Below are 22,243 nucleotides of genomic sequence, written 5' to 3' on the forward strand. Positions count from 1 at the left end.
CTTTAGATACCTTTTGAGAATTCTTTAATGCCCGTGAGAGATCTGAAAAATTAGAGCGTTTTATCCCTTATGAGAGTTGTCGATACGATATGTCTTTTAAAACCCTTATATATAACAATATGGTATAAAACCATACTCTCAATTAGACCACCAAATTGGAATGTACAACTCAATCCATCAAGTATCAATAATCATATTAAATTGTATATTAAAAAACTTAATGCATACAACCATAAATAATTTTTATTATTTATATATATAAAAATTTCCAACATATATTTGTGTATATATATATATATGTTTGCAAATGGGTCTATTAGTTATTTATTTATTTATCAAGTTTTCTTAGTTGGCTGTGTGTCTAATGATCCATGTAATGAATAAATAAAATAAGTAATTTTGGAAGTGGAAATAATAATAATTTTTTTGAGGTGGGCAAACTTGTAATTTAATATAATTTGATATTTTATTTATTTTTAATAATATAATAACAAGAATCGATAAGGAAATTCACTAAAAATATCTGTTTTACAAATGGCCATCGACGGGGAGATCATTACAGTTTTGGGGCCGTTGATTATAATTTGCCTTGAATAATCGTACAAACCCTAATTTGTAGAGGAGGAGAATTATTCACACGTGAAGTTATGCATTTTATTCTTTTCAAAGATAGACTTTCACTCTTAAAACTATTCATCCCACATTTGATTCCACATTTGGACTTGGAGCTTCTTACAATTATAACTCCTATATATATAGACATCTCTCATTGATGGATGATTATGATCTATTATAATCAATGGTTACAATTTAATTTTCAGACTTCAACCCCAATACATACAAATTGACAAACTCTTTGGTCTTCTAAAACTTTCATCAATTTATTATGTTCTATAAACTCTCCAATAAGCCAGAAGTAGGAGAAGAAAATTAGTACATGTGTGGTTGAATTTTTAATATCCATTTTTCTTTTATTTATAAAAAAAGCAATACATCGGAACATGTCTGGATTCGTATTTCATTTTTTTATGCCGAATTTTTTAAACATTTTTAAACAAGAAAAGCGTATTATATCCGCACCTCTACAAACACGTATTTTTTAACCATATGTTACCAAAGATGGTTGAAGCCAATTTTCAATATAAATTACTTTTATATATATATATATATATATATATATATATATATATATTAAAAAGTATTATATCCGAACATGTCCACATTCGTATTTTTTCATTTTCATTTTTTTATACCGAATTTTTTAACATTGTTAAACAAGAAAACTCAATTATATATGTACCTCTACACGCGTATTTTTTCACTGTATTTTATTAACTATGGTTGAAACCAATTTTCAATTCAAATTAAATTACTTTTATGGTCAATCATTGATTGGGTATTGAATCAAATCGGGTCAATCAAACTTGTCTATTTCATGATCTAATAACCTTAATATATTCACATATCCAAGGTTGCGGAGAAAATAAGTTTATTTTAAAGATTTGGATGACATTATGACAAAGCAGAATGTTAATTTTTAAGGAAAATTTTGGTTTTTTTTTTTTTTTTAACCTTTACCATTCAAAAAAAAAAATCAAACAAAAATTTGATGATAAATTTTACTTTCACTTCCAACACACTTGCCTAAGCTTGCCAAACAATTCTCAAAACAAGTTTAATTTATATAACACAAACTTATATAGAATAATCATGTCCAACAATATGGGAAATAATAGATACACACCTCAAACTTTCTCTCGTTCTTCTGAAATATAAGAACTTCACAATGTTCTCATTTTCTCATTTTCGGGTATTATAGATACACAGATACATAAAATAACTTTATATAACATCGAAAAGGACTCTCTGGTAACAGAGCAACTCATCATATCTCACATATTAAAACTCTACATACTAAGGCAACAGTATCTGAATGAGGAAATGCAAGATTTTCCACCAAGTAGATGCATTTCAGGAGGAGATACATTAGGCCGAAAACTTGTAATCTTTTGGAGGCGGTGTATTAGCGTATCTCCACGTGATTTTCTCAAAAGCTTCACTAAGTTGCCTATTCCCTGCCACCTCATTGATAGGTACAGCATCAGAGATGTCTTTTAAATCATCTTTCGTGAGCTTCACTCTCACCGAACCAATATTATCGTCAAGGTTTTTGATCTTGGTTGTACCTACAAAAAGTACACGGATAAAAACTCATTTAGTCCTTGAGTTCAAAGATGTGATGCGAGTATAACATATTTCAGATCATACATGTTCAGCTTACTATTTCAATTGAATTGTGCAGCCACATGTTACGGTGAATGGACTTGATATTTAATTTAGGTTCATTATCAAGCATTTGCCTCTTTCGGCTAGAAGCCCATAGTACAATGTACAATTTTAGAATTTTAAAGCACCTAAAGAACCAGTAAATTTAAACCGACCTATGTATATCCAGGAACTCAATTCGATTATTCCTTCTTATTAAGGAAAATTATTACGAATAGGTCCTTCCAATGATGAACAAGTATCCACCAAGCCGAAGTGTGACCAGAGAAACAAAAGGAAATATCTCATACTCTTCGTTCCAGGAGTTAACACGAGCTTCCAAACCAGCTCTGACTCTTTGAATGAGACTCACACTTCTAGTTTGCGTTAATGTAAATGAACCATAACTATGCAGCCCTATTCCGAATAGATTGTGGGAGAACCACTTCTATCATAACAAGGAGATTCAGGCACCAATTGGAACTTTAACTGGTATGGATATAGCACATCATAATGGAATTGCAAAATGGATGAGTTAGATGCTACTGAAGGCACGTTGCATGATGTTCATAAAAGGAATGCGTACAGTTTTCAGCAGGAAGACAGAAAGTGATGAAACATATCCCTTCCCACGGGCCACATATCAACATGAAGATATCTCAAGTACTTATCGATTATCTAGCATTATTTTTAGTCTTAAGATTTCAGTGTTCCTACTCTATGTTCATATGGAAGATGGTACAATGGTACCCAAAGAGAAGTAAATTTTCTCAGTTATGCAAGAGTAGTGAAGGGGTACTAATTGGGGTCACTTGATCCTAGTTCAGCCACAATTGAATTCGGTAGAACTAGGGATGTTACCTTAGCATCATGAGCAAACAGATTGATAGAAAAGAAAACGCTAGAGTTGGTTTTTTGCTAGAGCTCAATGTGATGTTATGGTAAATCAGGAAAACAATTACTTTCTGAAATGAAGAAAGGGTCTCTACCGAAAGAATAGTTGAGCTCCCACGGGAGTAGTCAAAACAGTAGGAATAGCCATAACAAATTCTGAAAGAGTCGACCCAATTGGTCACAAAGACACCAAAGATTATTTAATAAAAAAGTAACTTGGTAAAATTGGCGTACTCAATTTGAGAGCCTGACTATCATTATATACAAGCGGAAAATTACAAATATGGAAAAGAGAATAAAATCAAATCAAAATAAAGAGAATAAAATCAAATCAAATCAGAATAAAAATAAAATCCCTAAAAATTAGCCTATATTGAAGACCCAATAAATCTGCCATAATCGTTGAGTCAACTTATAGATAAGATTTCCAACACTCCCCCTCAAGCTGGAGCAAATATGTTGACTAAGCCCAGCTTGACGATGGAAAACTGGAGAAGGCCCAACAGACTTTGTGAACACATCTGCAGTCTGTTCTGAAGAAGGAACAAAAATAGGATTAATGATACCCGATTGAACCTTCTCTCGAATTAAGTGAATGTCTACCTCAATATGTTTCAACCTTTCATGTAAAACAGAATCAGAAGCAAGCATAATAGCTGATTTATTGTCACAAAACAGCCTTGAAGAACCTTTCTGTACAAGACCCAACTCTCCTAAAATTGATTGAAGCCAAAGGAGCTCACAAGTACCTTGAGCTATAGCTCGGTATTCAGCTTCAGCAGAGGATCTAGAAACAACAGCCTGCTTCTTACTCTTCCATGATATGAGATGATTACCATAAAAAGTACAGAAGCCAAAGGTAGAACGTCTATCTGTCTTACATCCAGCATAGTCTGCATCAGTAAAGCATGAGAGTCCAGACTGATTTCCTGAGGCATAGAACAGACCAAGACCAGGGCACGACTTAAGGTACTTCAAACTATGGTAGACTGCATCCATATGAGCTGAGCGAGGGGCATGCATGAATTGACTAATCACACTGACAGCAAATGTCAAATCGGGCCTTGTGTTAGTCAAGTAGATAAGACGACCTACTAAACGTTGATACACGGATGGATCTGGAAGTAATTCCCCTGACTCAACAGAGAGTTTAAGATTGGGGTCCATAGGAGTGGAAGCGGGTCGACACCCAAGCATGCCAGTATCTTGAAGAAGATCCAAAACATATTTTCTTTGAGATAAAGAAATTCCACGACGGGATCTAGCAACCTCAATTCCAAGAAAATATCGAAGAGGACCTAAGTCCTTCACATCAAAGGACTTTTGAAGATGAAGTTTCGCCTGAGCAATCCCTGAAACATCATCACCTGTGATAATGATATCATCCACATATACCAATAACATAATGCAACGACCATCAGAGCAACGTCGAATAAAACAAGTATGATCTGAGTGGCAGCGCACAAAGCCCATAGATAAAACAACATTGCTGAAACGACTAAACCAAGCTCTAGGAGATTGCTTCAGACCATAAAGAGACTTCCGCAGCCTACAGACTTTCCCAGCATACTCCCCCTTAGCCCGAAATCCAGGGGGTGGATCCATATATATAGTCTCAAGTAAGTCTCCATTAAGAAATGCATTCTTGACATCTAACTGATCCAGAGGCCAAGAATGGGCAGCAGACAAGGAGACAAGCAGTCGCACAGACGTCAACTAAAGTCTTTGCCCGGAATCTAAGGAAAGCCTTTTGCCACCAACCGAGCCTTATACCGATCAATAGAACCATCGGCCAATTCAACAAATTACCAATAATTTCAAATAGAGGAGGAATAGACCTGATTTTGATCCAACCAAGAAGCCGGAGACACGGCGATCTGATCCGAAAATGCTGCCGAATATCCCGGCAGCCCCAAAAAATTACAAACACGTCTTCTGACCCTTAGTGCATGAAAAAGACTAAGGGAATACCCCTACAGGGGTCGAACCTAGAGGAGATTGACTCCCCCTATGACTGTCGCAATAGCGACCTGAAAAAGAGAGAAGGTCTGTGAAAAAAATATATATATGGAAGGGGCTGTAACGAGATAGAGAGAGATATTAAAAGAGGCGGTGAAAGAGAGAGAGATGGGGGAGGCGTAGGTTTGAGGCTCTGATACCAAAAAGTAACTTGGTACAATTGGCGTACTCAATTTGAGAGCCTGACTATCATTATATACAAGCGGAAAATTACAAATATGGAAAAGAGAATAAAATCAAATCAAAATAAAGAGAATAAAATCAAATCAAATCAAAATAAAAATAAAATCCCTAAAAATTAGCCTATATTGAAGACCCAATAAATCTGCCATAATCGTTGAGTCAACTTATAGATAAGATTTCTAACAAATAATAAGAAACATCCTTCAATTCTTTGAAGGTTGTAACAACGGCTATGCTCTAGTAGCTGGTAAAAATAAGACACAACATGGAATCTATTCACAATAACTAGGATTTCATCATGTTATACAAGGAAATTTTGTGAGAAGATATGCAGAAAAGAGTGAAATCCTAATTTTGAAGTGATAGTTAAGGAAATCTTAATTTTGAAGGACTGTTATTTCCAGTTCTAGAGCATACTCAAATCATGATTTCTTGACCAATTTAGAACACATTCAATACATGAATGTTGACCTTGGTTGCATTGATTGGCTTAAAACAAGATCAGCTTGATGTGAAGACAAATACTGGTAAGTGAAGTTTTGGGGTTATTCTATTTATTTCGAGTTTGTATCATATTGGTGTAGTTTTTGAATGTTTTTATTACCAACAAAGCAAATTTGAATTTACATTCTATCAACATTGGAGCAAAATTTGATGAGTCACTCACCAGGAATATGGCTAATCTTAGAAATCTAGCCTGAGGACACTGGAATCAGTGGTTCTCTATGTTTTCATTACAAGTAAGGTTTTTTTAGGCTTATTCTGTTCTGTTATCAGATTGTATCATTTTGAGCTAGTTTTTTAATTATATTTTATTAGAAAGGAAGCAAATCTAAAATCACATTTGTTAAAACTGAAGCAAAAATTTGATGAGTCACTGACCGGGAATGGGTGCAATATCATCCCCTTGATGAAGAACCCATGCAAGTGCGAGCTGTATAGGGGTGCATCCATGCTTTTTAGCCAATGCTTCTATTCGAGTATAAATGATCTTGTTTTTCTCTAAGTTCTCTCCCGTAAACCTAGGATGTGTTTCCTGATAGAAAGAAAGATTTGTCATTCATTCGTACACCAATTTTGCTCAAACAAGGAAAAGGAGTAACCATAATAAATTTAGACCATGAAGATGCCTTCTATTATAAACCAATGAAAGTGAATAGACGACACAAGGCAAGGCCCGATAAAGCTACAGTTCATACCAAGTAAGTCTTTGGAGGCACACTGTCCACGATTCCCCTGCCACCGAAAAATCCACGACCAACAGGACTGTACGGAACTATCCCGATTCCAAGTTCCCTGATTATCAAAACATATTTAAGGAAAATATGAGATGAAAGGGAAAAACAAAGAAAATTGGAACTTGGAAGTATATAGAGGAAAACAGAATTGCTAAAAAATTGAGATGCAAACTTCAAAGGAGAAATCCTGTATTCAATCAAAGGAGATTAAAGTTTGAATGCCAAATAAGCTATGTTCTCCGGGTGTACTTTTCTTTGTAAGTGAATTTATTTAGAAAATAAAGAGTAACATGACATGTTATCAGAAGTATCAAACTGTTGAGAAGGGAAGGTAACTGCACACAAGACAGACTGATGCAAGAATTTTAGACAGAACATAAAAAAAAATACCTGCTAAGCGGGATTATTTCTTCCTCAATGTCACGAGACCAAAGGGAATACTCCATCTGTAAAGCAGTGATAGGATGAACAGCATGTGCCCTTCTAATTGTGTCTGGGCTAGGTTCAGACAGACCAATGTACTTTATTTTACCCTCCTCCACTAGTTTCTTAAGTTCCCCCATCTGGCCACGAAAAATAAAATTCAAGTTCTTTAGAAGTTAATAGCAACTATGAAATCATCCTCCAAAAAAAAAAAAAAAGAAAAAGACTATAGGGTGTATTGATGGAAATGAAAAAAGAGCTATGATACTCACAGTTTCCTCAATAGGTACCGTTGTATCTATTCGGTGTGCGTAGTAGAGATCAATGTATTCTACGCCAAGGCGCTTCAGGCTACCCTCACAACAGGAGCGAACATACTCTGGAGTCCCGTTTACTATAACACAAGTAGGTTGACTTTTGACTATACCAAATTTTGTTGCCAACTGGACCTTTTCTCGAGGCAACTGCTTCAATGCCTGCAAGATTAGGGCTATACTAAATTAAAGACCAATCCAAATCCGTAATAAAATGATTTAAACTTTGCTCGGCAAATAAACAAGAAAATCATCTACTGAAATACACTAGATGAAGATTGAGTTGGTGCATGAATTGGTACTCTGCAGAAATTATAAAGCCAGAAATTGAAGTTGTCAAGTGATATCATATGCAAATGGAAAATGTCAGTATAAATCACATTCTAAAAATCCAAGTTGTTTATTTTACTCTTCTAATTAAAATTTATTTTCTTCGGATCCCAATTGCTTTTGCTCCAAGAAGGCATCATAAACAGCCAAAACTGTTATAATTCTAAAGTTTCATTGTCATTATCTAGTATTCAATTGTGATTGCTGTTAAAGAAACCTAATGCAAGACCCGTGTAAATATATATATATATATATATATATATATATATATATATATATATATATCATATAGATATATTTATTAATTTAATTTAATTTAATTGTTATCTCTGATTTAATTTAAACGGGTTATTGTGTTAAAGTTCGTTAAATAATTTAAATTTAAAAAAAAATTTAAATTGCTAAATTATCTCACCAGACTCCATATATCTCTATAACTCTGCACTACATTATTTTCATTCAAGAAAGAATATTGGACGATACAGCGTGATAGGATGGAGACCTAGAGAGAGAGTTATCTGATATCGTGTCTTTCTGCAGTAGCCGAGGGAAGGAACGATAAGTGGGAATTCGCGTAGGAAGGAAGAATTAATTACCCAGGCAAGTTAATCTTGCATAGTAGTTCTATATATATTCGTAACTTCTTAAAAAGATGTATATTTTAACATATTTTAATATGTTGTTGCAAGTCACTGTGATGATGATTAAGAATACATTATAAATTGGTTTCATAAATAGTTGTATTTAATCAAGTAACCTTAAGAGTCTTTACCTTTCTTACGAATAATGTTATTGGTTGAATATGAAATTTAGATTTTTTCATTGTTATAATTTATAGTAATAATAACGATTTATATATAATGTACTCATATTTACGTGTTTGAGAATGACTATGCATGTATGTAATTTGTAGAGTTACTTTGGTTATAATTAAGATACATGAACCTTTAAGTATATTTGTATTTGTGTATATAAAATTTCATATAATGTTAACTTTAAGTTTTGATTAAGGACAAATCTGATCTAATGTAATTATATATAGATGTGTGTGCGTGCGTTTATGTGTGGACTGTTTGAAGTAATGTAATCTTCATGTGGTAGATATATATTTATAGGAATGAAATTCCTGTAGAGTTTCACTCAAAGAGGGATTCATGTGTGTATGTTGTTATATGGCAGTGGATTAGTACTAGAACTGGGTCTTGGAAATCATTACTTTGGCATTAAAAATCATGGTGTTTAGACTAGTTTCATGAATTAATTCACATGTGTATGTTAATAAATTAAATTGATTCACATGTGTATGTTAATAAATTAAGCAATAAATAACCCATGAATGTGGGTATGACCTGTACTTAACAAAGTGGATTTGTACTCGGTCGTGCATGGTTGGGAACACAATTTAGAGGTTGTTGGCTGAGGTTCTGGAAAGAATAACTTAAAACTGGTGGAAGACCCATTTTAGGTGTTAAATTTTATTGCATAGAACTATTTTGGGTAGAAGACTCATTTGTTTTTGGGTTCTATGATTCAACTACTCTCGGCAACAGTGAGTGAGGAATAGTGTGTTGTTGTATTGCATTGAAATAATATACTTAACTATTATTATTTTTTTTTATAGTTTTACATTAGAAGATTAAGGAAAAATATTTTAAATATTTCAATAATTGTGTTAGATACGAGAATATTATATTTTTGTATAATGAATCTGGTTTTGTTAAAATCCAGATTTTAAATGTTATTTGGGTAAGTTTACCAAATTAAACCTTAAAAAAATACATATTATTTCTCAACACTAAAAGGGAGAGTATGGAAAAACTATTAAGAGATAAATTCTGAAATTTTGCAGGGTATTTTATCTAATGTTAGGCTATGTCCAAGAATTTTGTACTCTCACTAGTTGGGTCTATAGGGTTCTGTTTTTAAATTAAAAGCGTGTTTGGGTGTATTACTTATTAATTTTAAATTATTAATTAATAATGTCTTTCATAATTCACCATAAATAATAATGACGAGTTTGGATTAGTCGGAGGGCAGTCAGGGACTGACCCTATGATGACTTTTGAGTATGGTCAGGGACCTACCTATTTGGAAGTGCACTACCCTTTTGTTATGGCCATGGGTCTAACGAGCCCTTATTGTGTGAACGTGATCAGGGATCATCTGGGGAGTAGACGTACAATCCAGCCACACGTGTGTTTTTGGTAGTCAGGGACTATACGATTCACACCACTTTATTGAACGGGAGCTAGGGGCTCATAGGAGATATGCAGATTTATTAAAAATAAATGATGATTATTTATTTGAGTTTATATTTAACTGGGTTATGCACATTTGAAAAATGAACTTATCTGAGTTGCTTATATATATGGGAATACAAGAGAAGGTTAATTTGCTGAACGATGATTGTGTTTAGCATTTATTGCTGAGCTTGTGAGCTCACCCCATTATCACATTTCAGGTACACGTTGAGTAGGAACGTGATGGGATCACATGATGGTGATGGATTTTGACTAGCTTTTCGTATTCTTTGGTTTAGTTCAATTTCGCATTGTAATAAAAATGACGATATATTTTGAGATTTAGTTCATTTTGTCCGGTTGTTATGGATTATTTTTGACAAGGTTGATTGTTATTATGGTTGTATCGATTTAATAAATCCACTTCTTTATTTAATTATCTTTTTCTGTAAAGTTGTGGTTGTGTAAAGAAAGTCATGCCAGATTTTAATACGAGGCAAGAGTTCATGTATTTAAGATTTTGGAGCGTGACACCTAAACTGAGCCCTTAGTTAACAAAAGCTGCAAGCTATCCTTTTATGAATCTTTCTAGCATCGCAATACACCCATTCTGACATTTCCGGATAATGAAATCATAAAAGAAATATGTGCACATGAAATTGAGTGCATAAACGAATGACTATTTATGGATCTTTCTACTAGTGCATCCAGCTCACCTCTGTCCATCTATGTGTGTGTGTGTGTGTGTGAGAGAGAGAGAGAGAGAGACACTCCCCCACTATGCAGTTTCTACATGCAATATGAAACTTTTCCCATTGATTTTCAGCCTTATCTTTAGCAGAGGACACAATACTTGACTAACTGCTCCAGCTGAATAACCCAATAAGCCTTAATAAATGAAGTACACAACCAGAGCCTTTCAGTTCTCGCAATTACTCTTTTTTTTGTCAATGTCAGAGCTCATTACTTCAAATGCTTCAATTCAGTGTGAAATCAAAAAATATGGTTCCTTATACAACATAGACCAGAAAGGCAATGGTGTGATCAACATTATAAAAAGCCAGACAAAAATGTATTGGTACTGCCTTAGTGAAAACATATTTGCATAATATTACCTTTCCCACCAATAATTCATTAGCATGGTCAGCGCCATAAACATCTGATGTGTCATAGAATGTGATTCCTTTGTCGAATGCATACTTGATTATTGAAATGCCAACCTCTTCAGGGACAGGAGCATTGTAGCCTCCAGTGAGCCCCATACAGCCATACCCCAATTTCGAGACCTGTGAGAACATAAGGCTCCACAATTTAGAAACGAATGAGAAATAAAGTAAGATCTTCCCGGAGACAATTTCTATAAAATTCTTCCTCCGTCATTAAGGAGAAAAAACAAACATAGAGCCAATATGATGGTCATAATATTGAGCCCCCTTGATTTTAAGTCCTCGAGTCTAAAAGTTTTCTTCTGCTACTTTAACCCCTTCCGGATATTCTCAACGGTAATGGCAAAAAACCAATTTAGGTAGCTACCATCTCTATAAAAGAGCAACCCCGTAATTGGTGTAAGGAGAGCTTTGCAATCCAAACCAACAACTGCCCAATGAGTTTGTGATGATTTGGGTTTATAATATATTGAAGTTTTTGTGCTTGTGACATCTTGGTTCAAATAAAATTTATACAAGAATCTCCCAATCCAAACAATATCTAGATCACTGTTCAGAATTCTTATGATGGTTCCTAGTATTTGATTGCTTTAATTTGCATGGTTAATTACATATTGCGAGTTGAATATTTAATTAATTATTCATCTAGCATATTATAATAATATTAGTATAAGTTTTTTTTTTTTTTTTTTTTTTTTAATTACTATTCAAAAGCATATATTTTCCACCACATAAAACTTCAAAACAAAGGACAAACCAGTTCCCCTCCCCATCTTATTTTTCTTCTCTCTCCATTTCCTTCCACCCAAACATAATGTAATATGATAAAGCCATTGTGAAATTTTAATGAAAAGAAACAAAGTACAAAGAATTTATTCATGCTAGTGAGAATGAAATTCAAAAGACTGAAAAGGGTTTCACATGGAGTCCTTGATTGTCCAGTTTTATTGTTGAATTTGAACAGATTACACTATCAATAAATTATATTTCAACCAAACAATAAACTAACTTTTCTTCAGTGGAATTGGAAATGGAAATGGAAATGGAAAAGGAAAGGGTTTAAATTACCTCAAGTCCCTGGCTTCCAAGTTTCACTCTTGGCATCTCAACTTGCTTGCCCTCAGCCATTGTTAAAACTTCTTTCTCCTTTAAAATCTGAACTCAGCTTGCACTTTAAAAATTAATCTAAACGACCAACTATATATGTATGTATATACACACACACACACTCACAAACCCCCAATGTTTAAAAGTGTTTTGGAGAATCCAAATTGATCACTAAGCTGGGTGGATGACGTCACGGATTACGTGTCTATGGGGGTTGCATAATTGCATTATACTGTGTCGAGATAGTAACGTAGCCAATAAAACCTCTTGACCGGCTCTTTTCAGGCACGTGGCCTTCTTAAAATCAATACGACCATTTAGTGCAATTTAAGTCGAGATACAACAAACTAAATCACGCAAAAATAAAATAATTAAATAAATAAATTTTCCAAAGCTTAAGCAAATTATATAAATTTGGAAAAGAGGGAACTAGGAAATAAATAAATAAAAACAGTTTATTGTCTATCTCCAAAATATTCCAATAAAATATCAATTTTAGTATAATAATGTGAAATTAGTATGGTAAAACGAACAAGTTTTTATAATTTTCAAGAAAAGTACATCATATGCATAAACCATAAATGAGTCTGACATGGTGAAAAAAAATTAAAGCAAATAAATAGTAAAGCATGGTACTATAAAAGAAAATAAGGACTATGTGATTATAATTCATAAAATGTTTATAAAATTTATCTAAAAGGATTTACACTATGAAATAATCTTAAAAAATAATAAAAATAAAAAAACGACAAACATTACTTTCATTTCGTTATGAAAATAAATATGATCATGCATCTCCTTTTGTAATGTAATTATATGAACACTTGAAAATTAACAAAGGAAAAAAAATTCTCTTTTTTTTAACGAAATTAAGACACATTATAACCATTACATAGTTGGGAAAAATTATATTAAAAATTATACCCATTAAAAAAATGTTTGGAAATAAGTAAGTAAAAGCCCTCTCAGACTTTTATAATACTACTATAGATATAGATATAGAAATATAGAGAGAGAGAGAGAGAGAGAAATAAATATAGATAAAGAAAACTGTACATGGGCCACAATAAGTGGAAGGGCTATTATGGCCAAACGAAGCTAAACCAACTGGAAAAGCCCAAAATCTAAACACAAACATTGCCCGATTTGGACGTAAGTGTAAGCCCAAAACAAGTAAACCTTAACAACGACCAAAGAACAAACGACCAAAGAACAGTCCAACAAGCCCAACCCGAGCATATCATAACCGTTGTGCAATGATTAATTCATAATTCAAACCGAGTATCTCAACCATGGGTGTAGATATTAAGTTCGCTGTATTATTAGTGTATAAATCCAATAACAATGCATTATTTTAAAAAAAGTTAGTCCACTTACTTATTAATTATTGATATCTAGATAATATATTATATTTTATTAAGTAGGTACACTAATGACACAACACGCCTGGCGCATTCAATATCTAGTCCTATCATCGACATGATCGCATCACTTGAAGAGGCATTAGGGTGAAGGTCTGGCGGTCATGGGGCGGCCTGAACAAGGATGGCAAATTAGCAGCCAGACCATTTTAAATAATTGAGATGGTAATCTCTCCCTGATTGTGTTCCTAATCTCCTGTCCCAGTCAAATTCGATCTATTTCATGTTCTATTAGTAGTTTATTCAATAACTTAATGTGTCATTGTCAATATATATATATATATAACTTAATAAATTCACATTCCAAACGGTGTAAACAAAAAAAGTTTCTTTTGAATTTGGATAAAAATAATGACAAAGTAGCATGTCAATTACTTTTTATTTTAATTAAATTCATAATTAATATGACTAATATTAAATTTGGCGGTACCGAATTGATGCTATTTTTGGAATTGAATAAAATTTAATATAAAAACTAAACCAAATTTTTTTCAATTTCAAATCGGGGCACCGATTATATACTTCCAAACATAACATGAAGGTATATGTCATATAAATATAAATTGTGAAATTCAGAATATTTATTCTTAGCTGGTTTATTACAATGTTATAATTAAGTATTAGAAAAAATTTAGATGTGTATTTTTTTGTCAATAAATAAATATATATATATATATATATATATATCAACTTCTAAGAAGACACTCTATGAACTTGTTTGGGATTGCTTCTCTATTACTTAAAGCGCTTTTATTTTTTAAATTGTGTTATGGGTAGATGTGGTATATTTTTAAGTAACTCTTTTTCATTAGACAATTTTATTCTTTTTATTTCTTATAAAAGCAATTACAACCCTTTTTAATAAAGTTATTATTATCAAATATGGTAATATCATATTAAAAGATATTATTATAAAATTAGTAATAGAAGTGTTCTAAAAAAATTTGTTACCAAATAAATTAAAAAATAATTTAATTATAAAAAATTATTATTATTAACTAAATTTTTTTGACAACTCTATGATTAAAAGTCTTCGCAAACGGACTCTATTAAAATGAAACATATCATCTCAGTTTTAAAATGAAACTTTTAAAGCTAAACAATGGTCACATTTTTTTTTAAATGAAACATATTTATATCAGTTTTAATATTCTAGATTTTTTTTTTTTTCAAAGTAATATTATTATATTTTCTATTTAATTGCACACCATGATCCAAAATCGAGTATCCAGATTCAATAAGTTAATAAATAATAATAATAATAAAAATAAAAAATAAAAATTTGTCGTTTTCTCAATCTCAATCACGTGACGTTAGTATGAATAAGACAGGTGGCTAAAAGAGGGAGAATAAAAGATAATTTTCAATAAAAATGAAAATAAAAAATAAATAAAATGGTCATTGGATCCACCTAGCTTAACAATTCAGCCTTAATTTACTACTATTATTATTTATTTTTTTTAATGATATTCAGCCTTTCTTCGTTAGTAAATTTAAATTTACATCTTATTACAATGATTTTATTTGAATTCAAAATTGATTCAATCAGATATGTGGTTGATTTTTTTTTTTTGGACACATTCATATCTTACCATGTTTAATTCAGATTAGTTTTTCATATATTTTTTTTCCGAACCTTTTAATAAAAATTCGTTGCTGGGTATTGAATAAAATCGGGGGTCTCTTGCTAAAAGTTTTTAGGTCACAAAGATGTCAAAAAATACCCAACAAAACTCTTTTATTTTATGTCGACCCACACCTTATGGACACTTTTGAATGCCTATCTACATTTCATTAATGTATTTATAAAATATTGATAATAAATTTAACACAAACTTGCCAACTCTTCCCAAACAATTCTCAATACAAGATTATTTATTTATTTATTTCTTTTTCATAAATATTCTCAATACAAGTTTATATAACACAAACTTATATGGAACAATCATGACCGTTTCGGGTATTACCGATAAAACTGATAAATAAAATAACTTGACAAAACAAGGAAAGAGTGTTGAACTGTCTCTAAAAGTGATCAGTGCTCTTCTTATTTAGATAATACGTAGTAGTATGCAAATACTTAGTTAACAGAGCAACCCACATCGCACATTCAAACTCAACATGCAAAAGCAACAGCAACTGCAACTGCAACTGCAGGAGGAAATGTAAGATCTTCCACCAACTAAAGATGCATTCGGGAAGATACGTTAGGCCGATTACTTGCAATCTTTTGGCAGCGGTGTATTAGCGAATTTCCATGAGATTTTCGCCATAACTTCACCGCGTACCCTTTCCCCTGCCACCTCATCGATAGGTACAGCATCGGTGATCTCTTTTATATCTTCTTTGGTGAGTTTCACACTCACGGAACCGATGTTATCATCAAGGTTTTTGATCTTAGTTGTTCCTACAAAAGTACAAGGATAAAAACTGATTTAGTCCTTCAGTTCAAAGATGTGATCACAAGTACAACATATTCAGATCATGTCTGTTCAACTTAATATTTTTCCAGACATGAAGAAATTAATGAATTTTTCGTGCAAGTTTTTTCCAGATTGTTCAGCACCTAGCCTAGTTTAATTCCCACACTAGTAGTTTAATTCTTTTATTTTATTTTATTTTCTTTATTTTTACTTTTTACATGGCAAGGAGGGGGGAATGGGATGTGTCGAAACTGGGCTCACACACGACTAAGGGAAGTGCCTCTTACCAATTGGGCTAGCTACCCAGCTCACCCCTAGTAGTTTAATTCATAGTTAAACACAATTTCAGTCTCGCCCACAGACACTTGGCGGACAGGAAGAACCCAAGATTTTTTGTTGTCAAACAGTTACATTAACATTTTACGAGCAAGCAGATTGATAGAAAAGAAAACGCTAGAGTTGGTTAATTCATAGAGCTCAATATGAAGTTATGGTAAAACATTTACTTCATGAATTGAAGAAATGGTCTTTACGGAAAGAATAGTTGAGCATGGTACCAAGGGAGACTCAAAACATTAGGAACAGCCATAGCAAATTCTAAAATGGTCGGCTTAGAACCAGATCAGCTTGATGTTAAGACAAATTCTTATGTGTGTATCATTTTGACTGTTCTCATTACCAACAAAGTAAAATTGAATTCTCACTCCCAACAAACCAAAATTGAATTTACATTTTTATGAACATTGGAGCGAAATTTGATGAGAGTCACTCACCAGCTTGAGGACACTGGAAAAAGTGGTACTCAATGTTTTCAGTAGAAATAAAGTAAGATTTTTTGAGGTTTATTCTGTTCTGTTATCAGATATCATTTTGAGCTAGTCTTTGACTTGTGTTTTATTAGAAACGAAGAAAATCTAAAATCGCATATGTTAACAATGAAGCAAAAATTTGACGAGTCACTCACCGGGAATGGGTACCACATCCTCCCTCTGATAGAGAACCCAAGCAAGTGCGAGCTGTGCAGGGGTGCATCCATGCTTTTGAGCCAATGCTTCTATTCGAAGATAAATGACCTTGTTTTTCTCAAAGGCATCTCCCATAAACCTAGGATGTGTTCCCTGATAGAAAGATTTGTCATTTGTACACCAATTTTATTCAAACAAGGAAAAGGAGGAAATGCCAAAATAAATTTAGATCATTAAGTGCTTTCTATCATAAAACCAATGAAAGTAAAGAGATGACACGAGGAAAAGGCCCGACAAAGCTACAGTTCATACCAAGAAAGTATCTGCACCCACAGTGTCCTTAATTCCCTTGCCAGCAAAAAATCCACGGCCAATAGGGCTGTACGGAACTATCCCGATTCCAAGTTCCCTGATTATCAAAAAAACATATTTAAGAAACATATGAGACTTAAGGGGAAAACAAAGGAAATTGGAACTTGGAAGTATATAAAGGAAAACAGAATTGCTAAAAAATTGAGATGCAAACTTCAAAGAAGGAGATTAAAGTTTAAATGGCAAATAAGCTACCTTCTCCTGATGTACTTTTCTTTGTAAGGGAATTTATTTAGAAAATAAAGAGTAACATGTTATCAGAAATATCAAATTCACAAATTGTTGAGCAGGAAAGGTAACTGAACACAATACAGACCGATGCAAGAATTTTTGATGGAACATGAAGAAACCTGGTAAGTGGGACTATTTCTTCCTCAATGTCACGAGACCAAAGGGAATACTCCAGCTGCACAGCAGTTACAGGATGAACAGCATGTGCCCTTCTAATTGTGTCTGGGCTAGCTTCAGACAGACCAATGTACTTTATTTTACCCTCCTGCACTAGTTTCTTAAGTTCCCCCATCTGGCCACGAAAATTGAAATTCAAGTTCTTTAGAAATTGATAGCAACTACGAAATCATCCTAACATATAATTGATATTTAAGACAATAGGGTGTATAGATGAAAATGGAAAAAGAACTATGAAACTCACAGTTTCCTCAATAGGTGTGGATGTATCTATTCGGTGTATATAGTAGAGATCAATGTAGTCTACACCAAGGCGCTTCAGGCTACCCTCGCAGCAGGAGCGAACATATTCCGGAGTACCGTTTACTATAGCTTGAGTAGGTTCAATTCTGACCACACCGAATTTTGTGGCCAACTGGACCTTTTCTCTAGGCAACTGCTTTAATGCCTGCAAGATTAGGGCTCTACTAAATTAAAGACCAATTCAAATCCGTAATGAAAAGATTTAAATTTTGCTTGGCAAATAAACAAGAAAAAAGATGATCATCTACTGAAAACACTAGATAAGGATTGAGTTGGTGCTTCAATTGGAAATCTGTGGAAATTATAAAGCCAGAAATTGAAGTTGTCAAGTGATGTCAAATGCAAATGACATATGTCGGTATGAAACACGTTTTTACATTTAAAAACCGAGTTCTTTATTCCATGGTTATTGCTGTTAAAGAATCCTAAAATGAGCTTTTAGTTAGCAAAAACTGCAAGCTCCTTTTATGGATCTTTCTAGCTACGCAATACACCTATTCTGGCATTTCCAGCTAATGACATCATAAAAGAAATTTGTGCACATGAAATTGAGTGCATAAATGAGTATTTATGGATCTTTCCACTAGTGCATCCGGCTCAACTCTATCATTTTGTGTGTGTGTGTGTGTGTGTGTGTGTGTGTGTGTGTGTGTGTGTGAGAGAGAGAGAGAGAGAGAGAGAGACCCTTCCCCATTATGCAGTTTCTAGGTGCAATGTGAAATTGTTCCCATTGATTTTTGGCCTTATCTTTAGCAGATGACACAATGCAAATGACTAACCACTCCAGATGAATAACCCAGTAAGCATTAATAAATGAAGTACACAACCAAAGCCTTTCAGTTCTCACAATTACTCTTCCTCTTTCTTTCTTTTTTCCCAACAATAGAGCTCGTTAATTCAAATGCGTCAAATGAGTGTGGAATCAACAAATATGGTTCCTTATACATCATAGGCCAGAAAAGTAAAGGTGTGATCAACATTATAATAAATCAGACAAAAATGTATAATATTACCTTTCCCACTACTATTTCATTAGCATGGTCAGCACCATAAACATCTGATGTGTCATAGAATGTGATTCCTTTGCTGAATGCATACTTGATGATTGAAATAGCATCCTCTTCGGGGACAGCAGCATTGTAGCCTCCAACGAGCCCCATACAGCCGTACCCCAATTTCGAGACCTGTGAGAACAAAAGGCTCCACAATTTAGAAACGAATGAGAAATAAAATAAGATCTTACCGGAGACAATTTCTATAAAGAAAAAATAAAATCCTCCGCCTTTAGGGAGGAAAAAAAAAAAAAGAGCATAGAGCCAAAATGATGATCGTCATGATATCGGGGCTTCTTGATTTTCATTCCTTGCGTCTAAAAAATTTCTTCTGCTACTTTCACCCCTTCTAGATATTCTCAATGGTAGTGGCTAAAAACCAATTTAGGTAATTGTCATCTCTATAAAAGAGATGCAACATAATTAGTATAAGGAGAGATTTGCAAGCTATATCAGGTTCAGATGTTTGCAATCCAAGCCAACAACTACCCAATGAGTAGGTCGAGCAGATACTTCACTATTTTAGTTGGCTTGATTCACAAGTCCCCGGAAGACATTTTTCCTCAATTCTACTTCTTGTTCTTGTTCTATTCACTTATAATTAGATCCAAAGATCCAAACAATATCCAGATCATTGTTCAGAATTCTTTCAAATAGTGAACTCAATAAATCCCACGCTAGTCAGAAAAATTAATTGGCAGTAAAACTCTAGCAAACATAATACCATGCATGATGGTTAACAAGCTTAACCAACATTTCTTCCACAACAACCACAAAACCACTCCCTTTTTGCCTTAAAATGGGGGTGTACAGATTTTTAGCATCAATGAGATTTTTTTCTTTTTTTTTTCCGCATCAATGAGATTGTTGCATAATATTTATTCATCTAGAGATTTAGATTTGCCACTACACGGATCATCTATGGATCTATTTGCCAAAAAAATCTATGGATCTATTTAAAATGTTCTTTAATTCATTAGACTTCATTATAAAAATCTATGAATTTATTTGGAAAGAAAAAAGGGAAGGGATAGTGGTTATCCCATCAAAAGAAAGGAAGAGAAGGTCATAATCCTCCCTTTGTTTTGGAGTTTAAGACAGAAAAAGAAAGAACAAAAACAAATCTATCACTATTTTTTTTTTTTTTTCATCCATTTCTTCAAACTTATATAGAGACAAATAGAGCATCTAAAGGAGATCCATTTTCCTTCAATTTCTTTCCATTTCATTCCACCCAAACATAATGTAAAAATAATAAAGCCGTGGTGAAATTCTAATGAAAGAAACAAAATACAAAGATTTTCTTCATGGTAGTGAGAATGAAATTCAAAAGACTGAAATGGGTTTTACATGGAGCTCTTGATTGTCCAGCTTCATTCTTGAATTTGAACATACGACACACTATCAACAAATTCTAACTCAATCAAACAATACAACCCAAATTTTCTTAGATGGAAATGGAAAAGGAAAAGGAAAAGAAAATGGTTTTAATTACCTCAAGTCCCTGGCATCCAAGCTTCACTCTCGGCATCTCGGCCATTGTTAAATCTTCTTTCACCTTTGAAATCCGAACTCAGCCTGCACTTCAAGTAATGAATCTCAGTACCATCTACATATGCGTGTGTGTGTGTTTATATATGCATATAGATAGGATCTATATCCAATTTGATCACTACTCACAAAGCTATGTGGCTGACGTCACGGATTACGTGTTCATGGGGTTGCACAATACCACGTAGACAGTCATGTAGCCAATCTTATCTCATCGAAACCGGATAGGAGGGACAGTCATGTAGTCATTGTTAAGTAATAATTATTTTTATTTTTATTTTTATTTTTATAATAATAATTATTACTTAAAAAATATATAATTGTTATTATATATATCTTTTTTTGAGTAAATGGAAGAAAAAGAAAGGGAGATTATTACTTCATTTGTTAAAAGAAAAAGAAAGGAAGAGATTGCTAACATTGAGTTTATCTAATAATTGTGGAGAGTAATTTTGTAATTTAAAATTCTTGCATCTCTTTCTTTTTCTCTTTGGCTTATATTAGGAGGGATGAAATTTTGTATAGCAGTAAAGATGATTGATTCATCATCATTTATCTTTCCTCATGTTTCATTTGGTAGGATAGAAGAAATTTGGATGAAAGAAAGTGTAACGACCTACTCTACCACATGGTATGATATTGTCCATTTTGGGTCTGAGTATGACGGTTTTACTCTTGGACTTTACCCCAAAAGGCCTCATACTAATTGGAGTGACACACCTACATATAAACACTTCACATTTCCTTTATCCAGGCGATGTGGGACTGTGTACCCGTAGCTTACTAGTGTAGTAGCCTGATAGTATCTCTCGCACCCGCCCACAGCACACCCGCCCACAAGGTCATCACAATCCACCCCCCTTGGAGGCCCGACGTCCCCGTCGGCACACTTCTGGCTGGGTCAGGCTCTGATACCACTTGTAACGACCCACTCCATCACATGGTATGATATTGTCCGCTTTGGGCCTGAACCCGCACGGTTTTGTTCTTGAGCTTCACCCCAAAAGGCCTCATACCAATTGGAGATGACACACTTACTGTTGGGATTTATATGCCCTAGTATAGCAAATTCCTATTTGGATTAAAGTGACATATGTTCCTGACGTTTCTGAAATATTTATATTTTATACAATTGGTGAATTCAATGTATTATGTTTCGATTCATTATAGAATTGATAATGTCATCTTGATTACAAGTGATATTTATATATGTATGTGATGACGATCAATACATGAATATAAATAGTAATCATAAATTGTTCATAGTCGGTAATTATGGATGGAATCATAATTAATTAAGACTTGAACTAGATCCGCGTTAGGCTGAGATATATTGTGAGAGCCGTCGTATGCAATTGCTCCCTATCACCGTCATGGCATTTGACTTTTAAGCATGAGAAAAGTATAGACTCTTTTATTAATTAATAATTACTTTGATTTGTTTGGCAGATTCTTCGGATCCTTAGACCGACACTTTGGGTAGTTATGTAATTAATAGTTAGAGGGTTATATTTTCAATATTTGTATCATTGCTACTTGTATTTATTTTGTGTTGATTATGATTGATCA

At 33.4% G+C, this 22,243-nt stretch overlaps 1 protein-coding gene across 3 annotated transcripts; it reads right to left on the bottom strand.

Annotated features, from left to right (window-relative positions):
• Positions 1 to 1,645: 1,645 nt before the first annotated feature.
• LOC132299878 (perakine reductase-like) lies at positions 1,646 to 20,771 on the bottom strand. Of its 3 annotated transcripts, none has more exons than XM_059796753.1 (7): positions 20,619 to 20,764; positions 11,022 to 11,192; positions 7,295 to 7,498; positions 6,990 to 7,162; positions 6,561 to 6,657; positions 6,244 to 6,397; positions 1,646 to 2,186 (listed from the first exon to the last, which is right to left on the bottom strand). In XM_059796753.1, the coding sequence occupies exons 1-7, from the start codon at positions 20,661 to 20,663 to the stop codon at positions 1,987 to 1,989; spliced, it is 1,044 nt and encodes a 347-aa protein (XP_059652736.1). In that variant the 5' UTR covers positions 20,664 to 20,764; the 3' UTR covers positions 1,646 to 1,986. The 3 variants fall into 3 exon arrangements, with proteins under 3 accessions (XP_059652736.1, XP_059652735.1, XP_059652737.1); XM_059796752.1 differs by lacking the exon at positions 20,619 to 20,764 and adding an exon at positions 12,141 to 12,348; XM_059796754.1 differs by lacking the exons at positions 1,646 to 2,186; positions 6,244 to 6,397; positions 6,561 to 6,657; ... (1 more) ...; positions 7,295 to 7,498; positions 11,022 to 11,192 and adding exons at positions 15,447 to 16,007; positions 16,988 to 17,141; positions 17,301 to 17,397; ... (1 more) ...; positions 18,013 to 18,216; positions 19,085 to 19,255 and having other exon boundaries at positions 20,619 to 20,771.
• Positions 20,772 to 22,243: the final 1,472 nt, after the last annotated feature.

Source organism: Cornus florida, unplaced genomic scaffold (genome assembly GCF_030987335.1).
Source record: "Cornus florida cultivar Cherokee Brave unplaced genomic scaffold, ASM3098733v1 CherokeeBrave_3.0.0_Hap2_Chr03, whole genome shotgun sequence".
Taxonomy (NCBI): Eukaryota; Viridiplantae; Streptophyta; class Magnoliopsida; order Cornales; family Cornaceae; genus Cornus; species Cornus florida.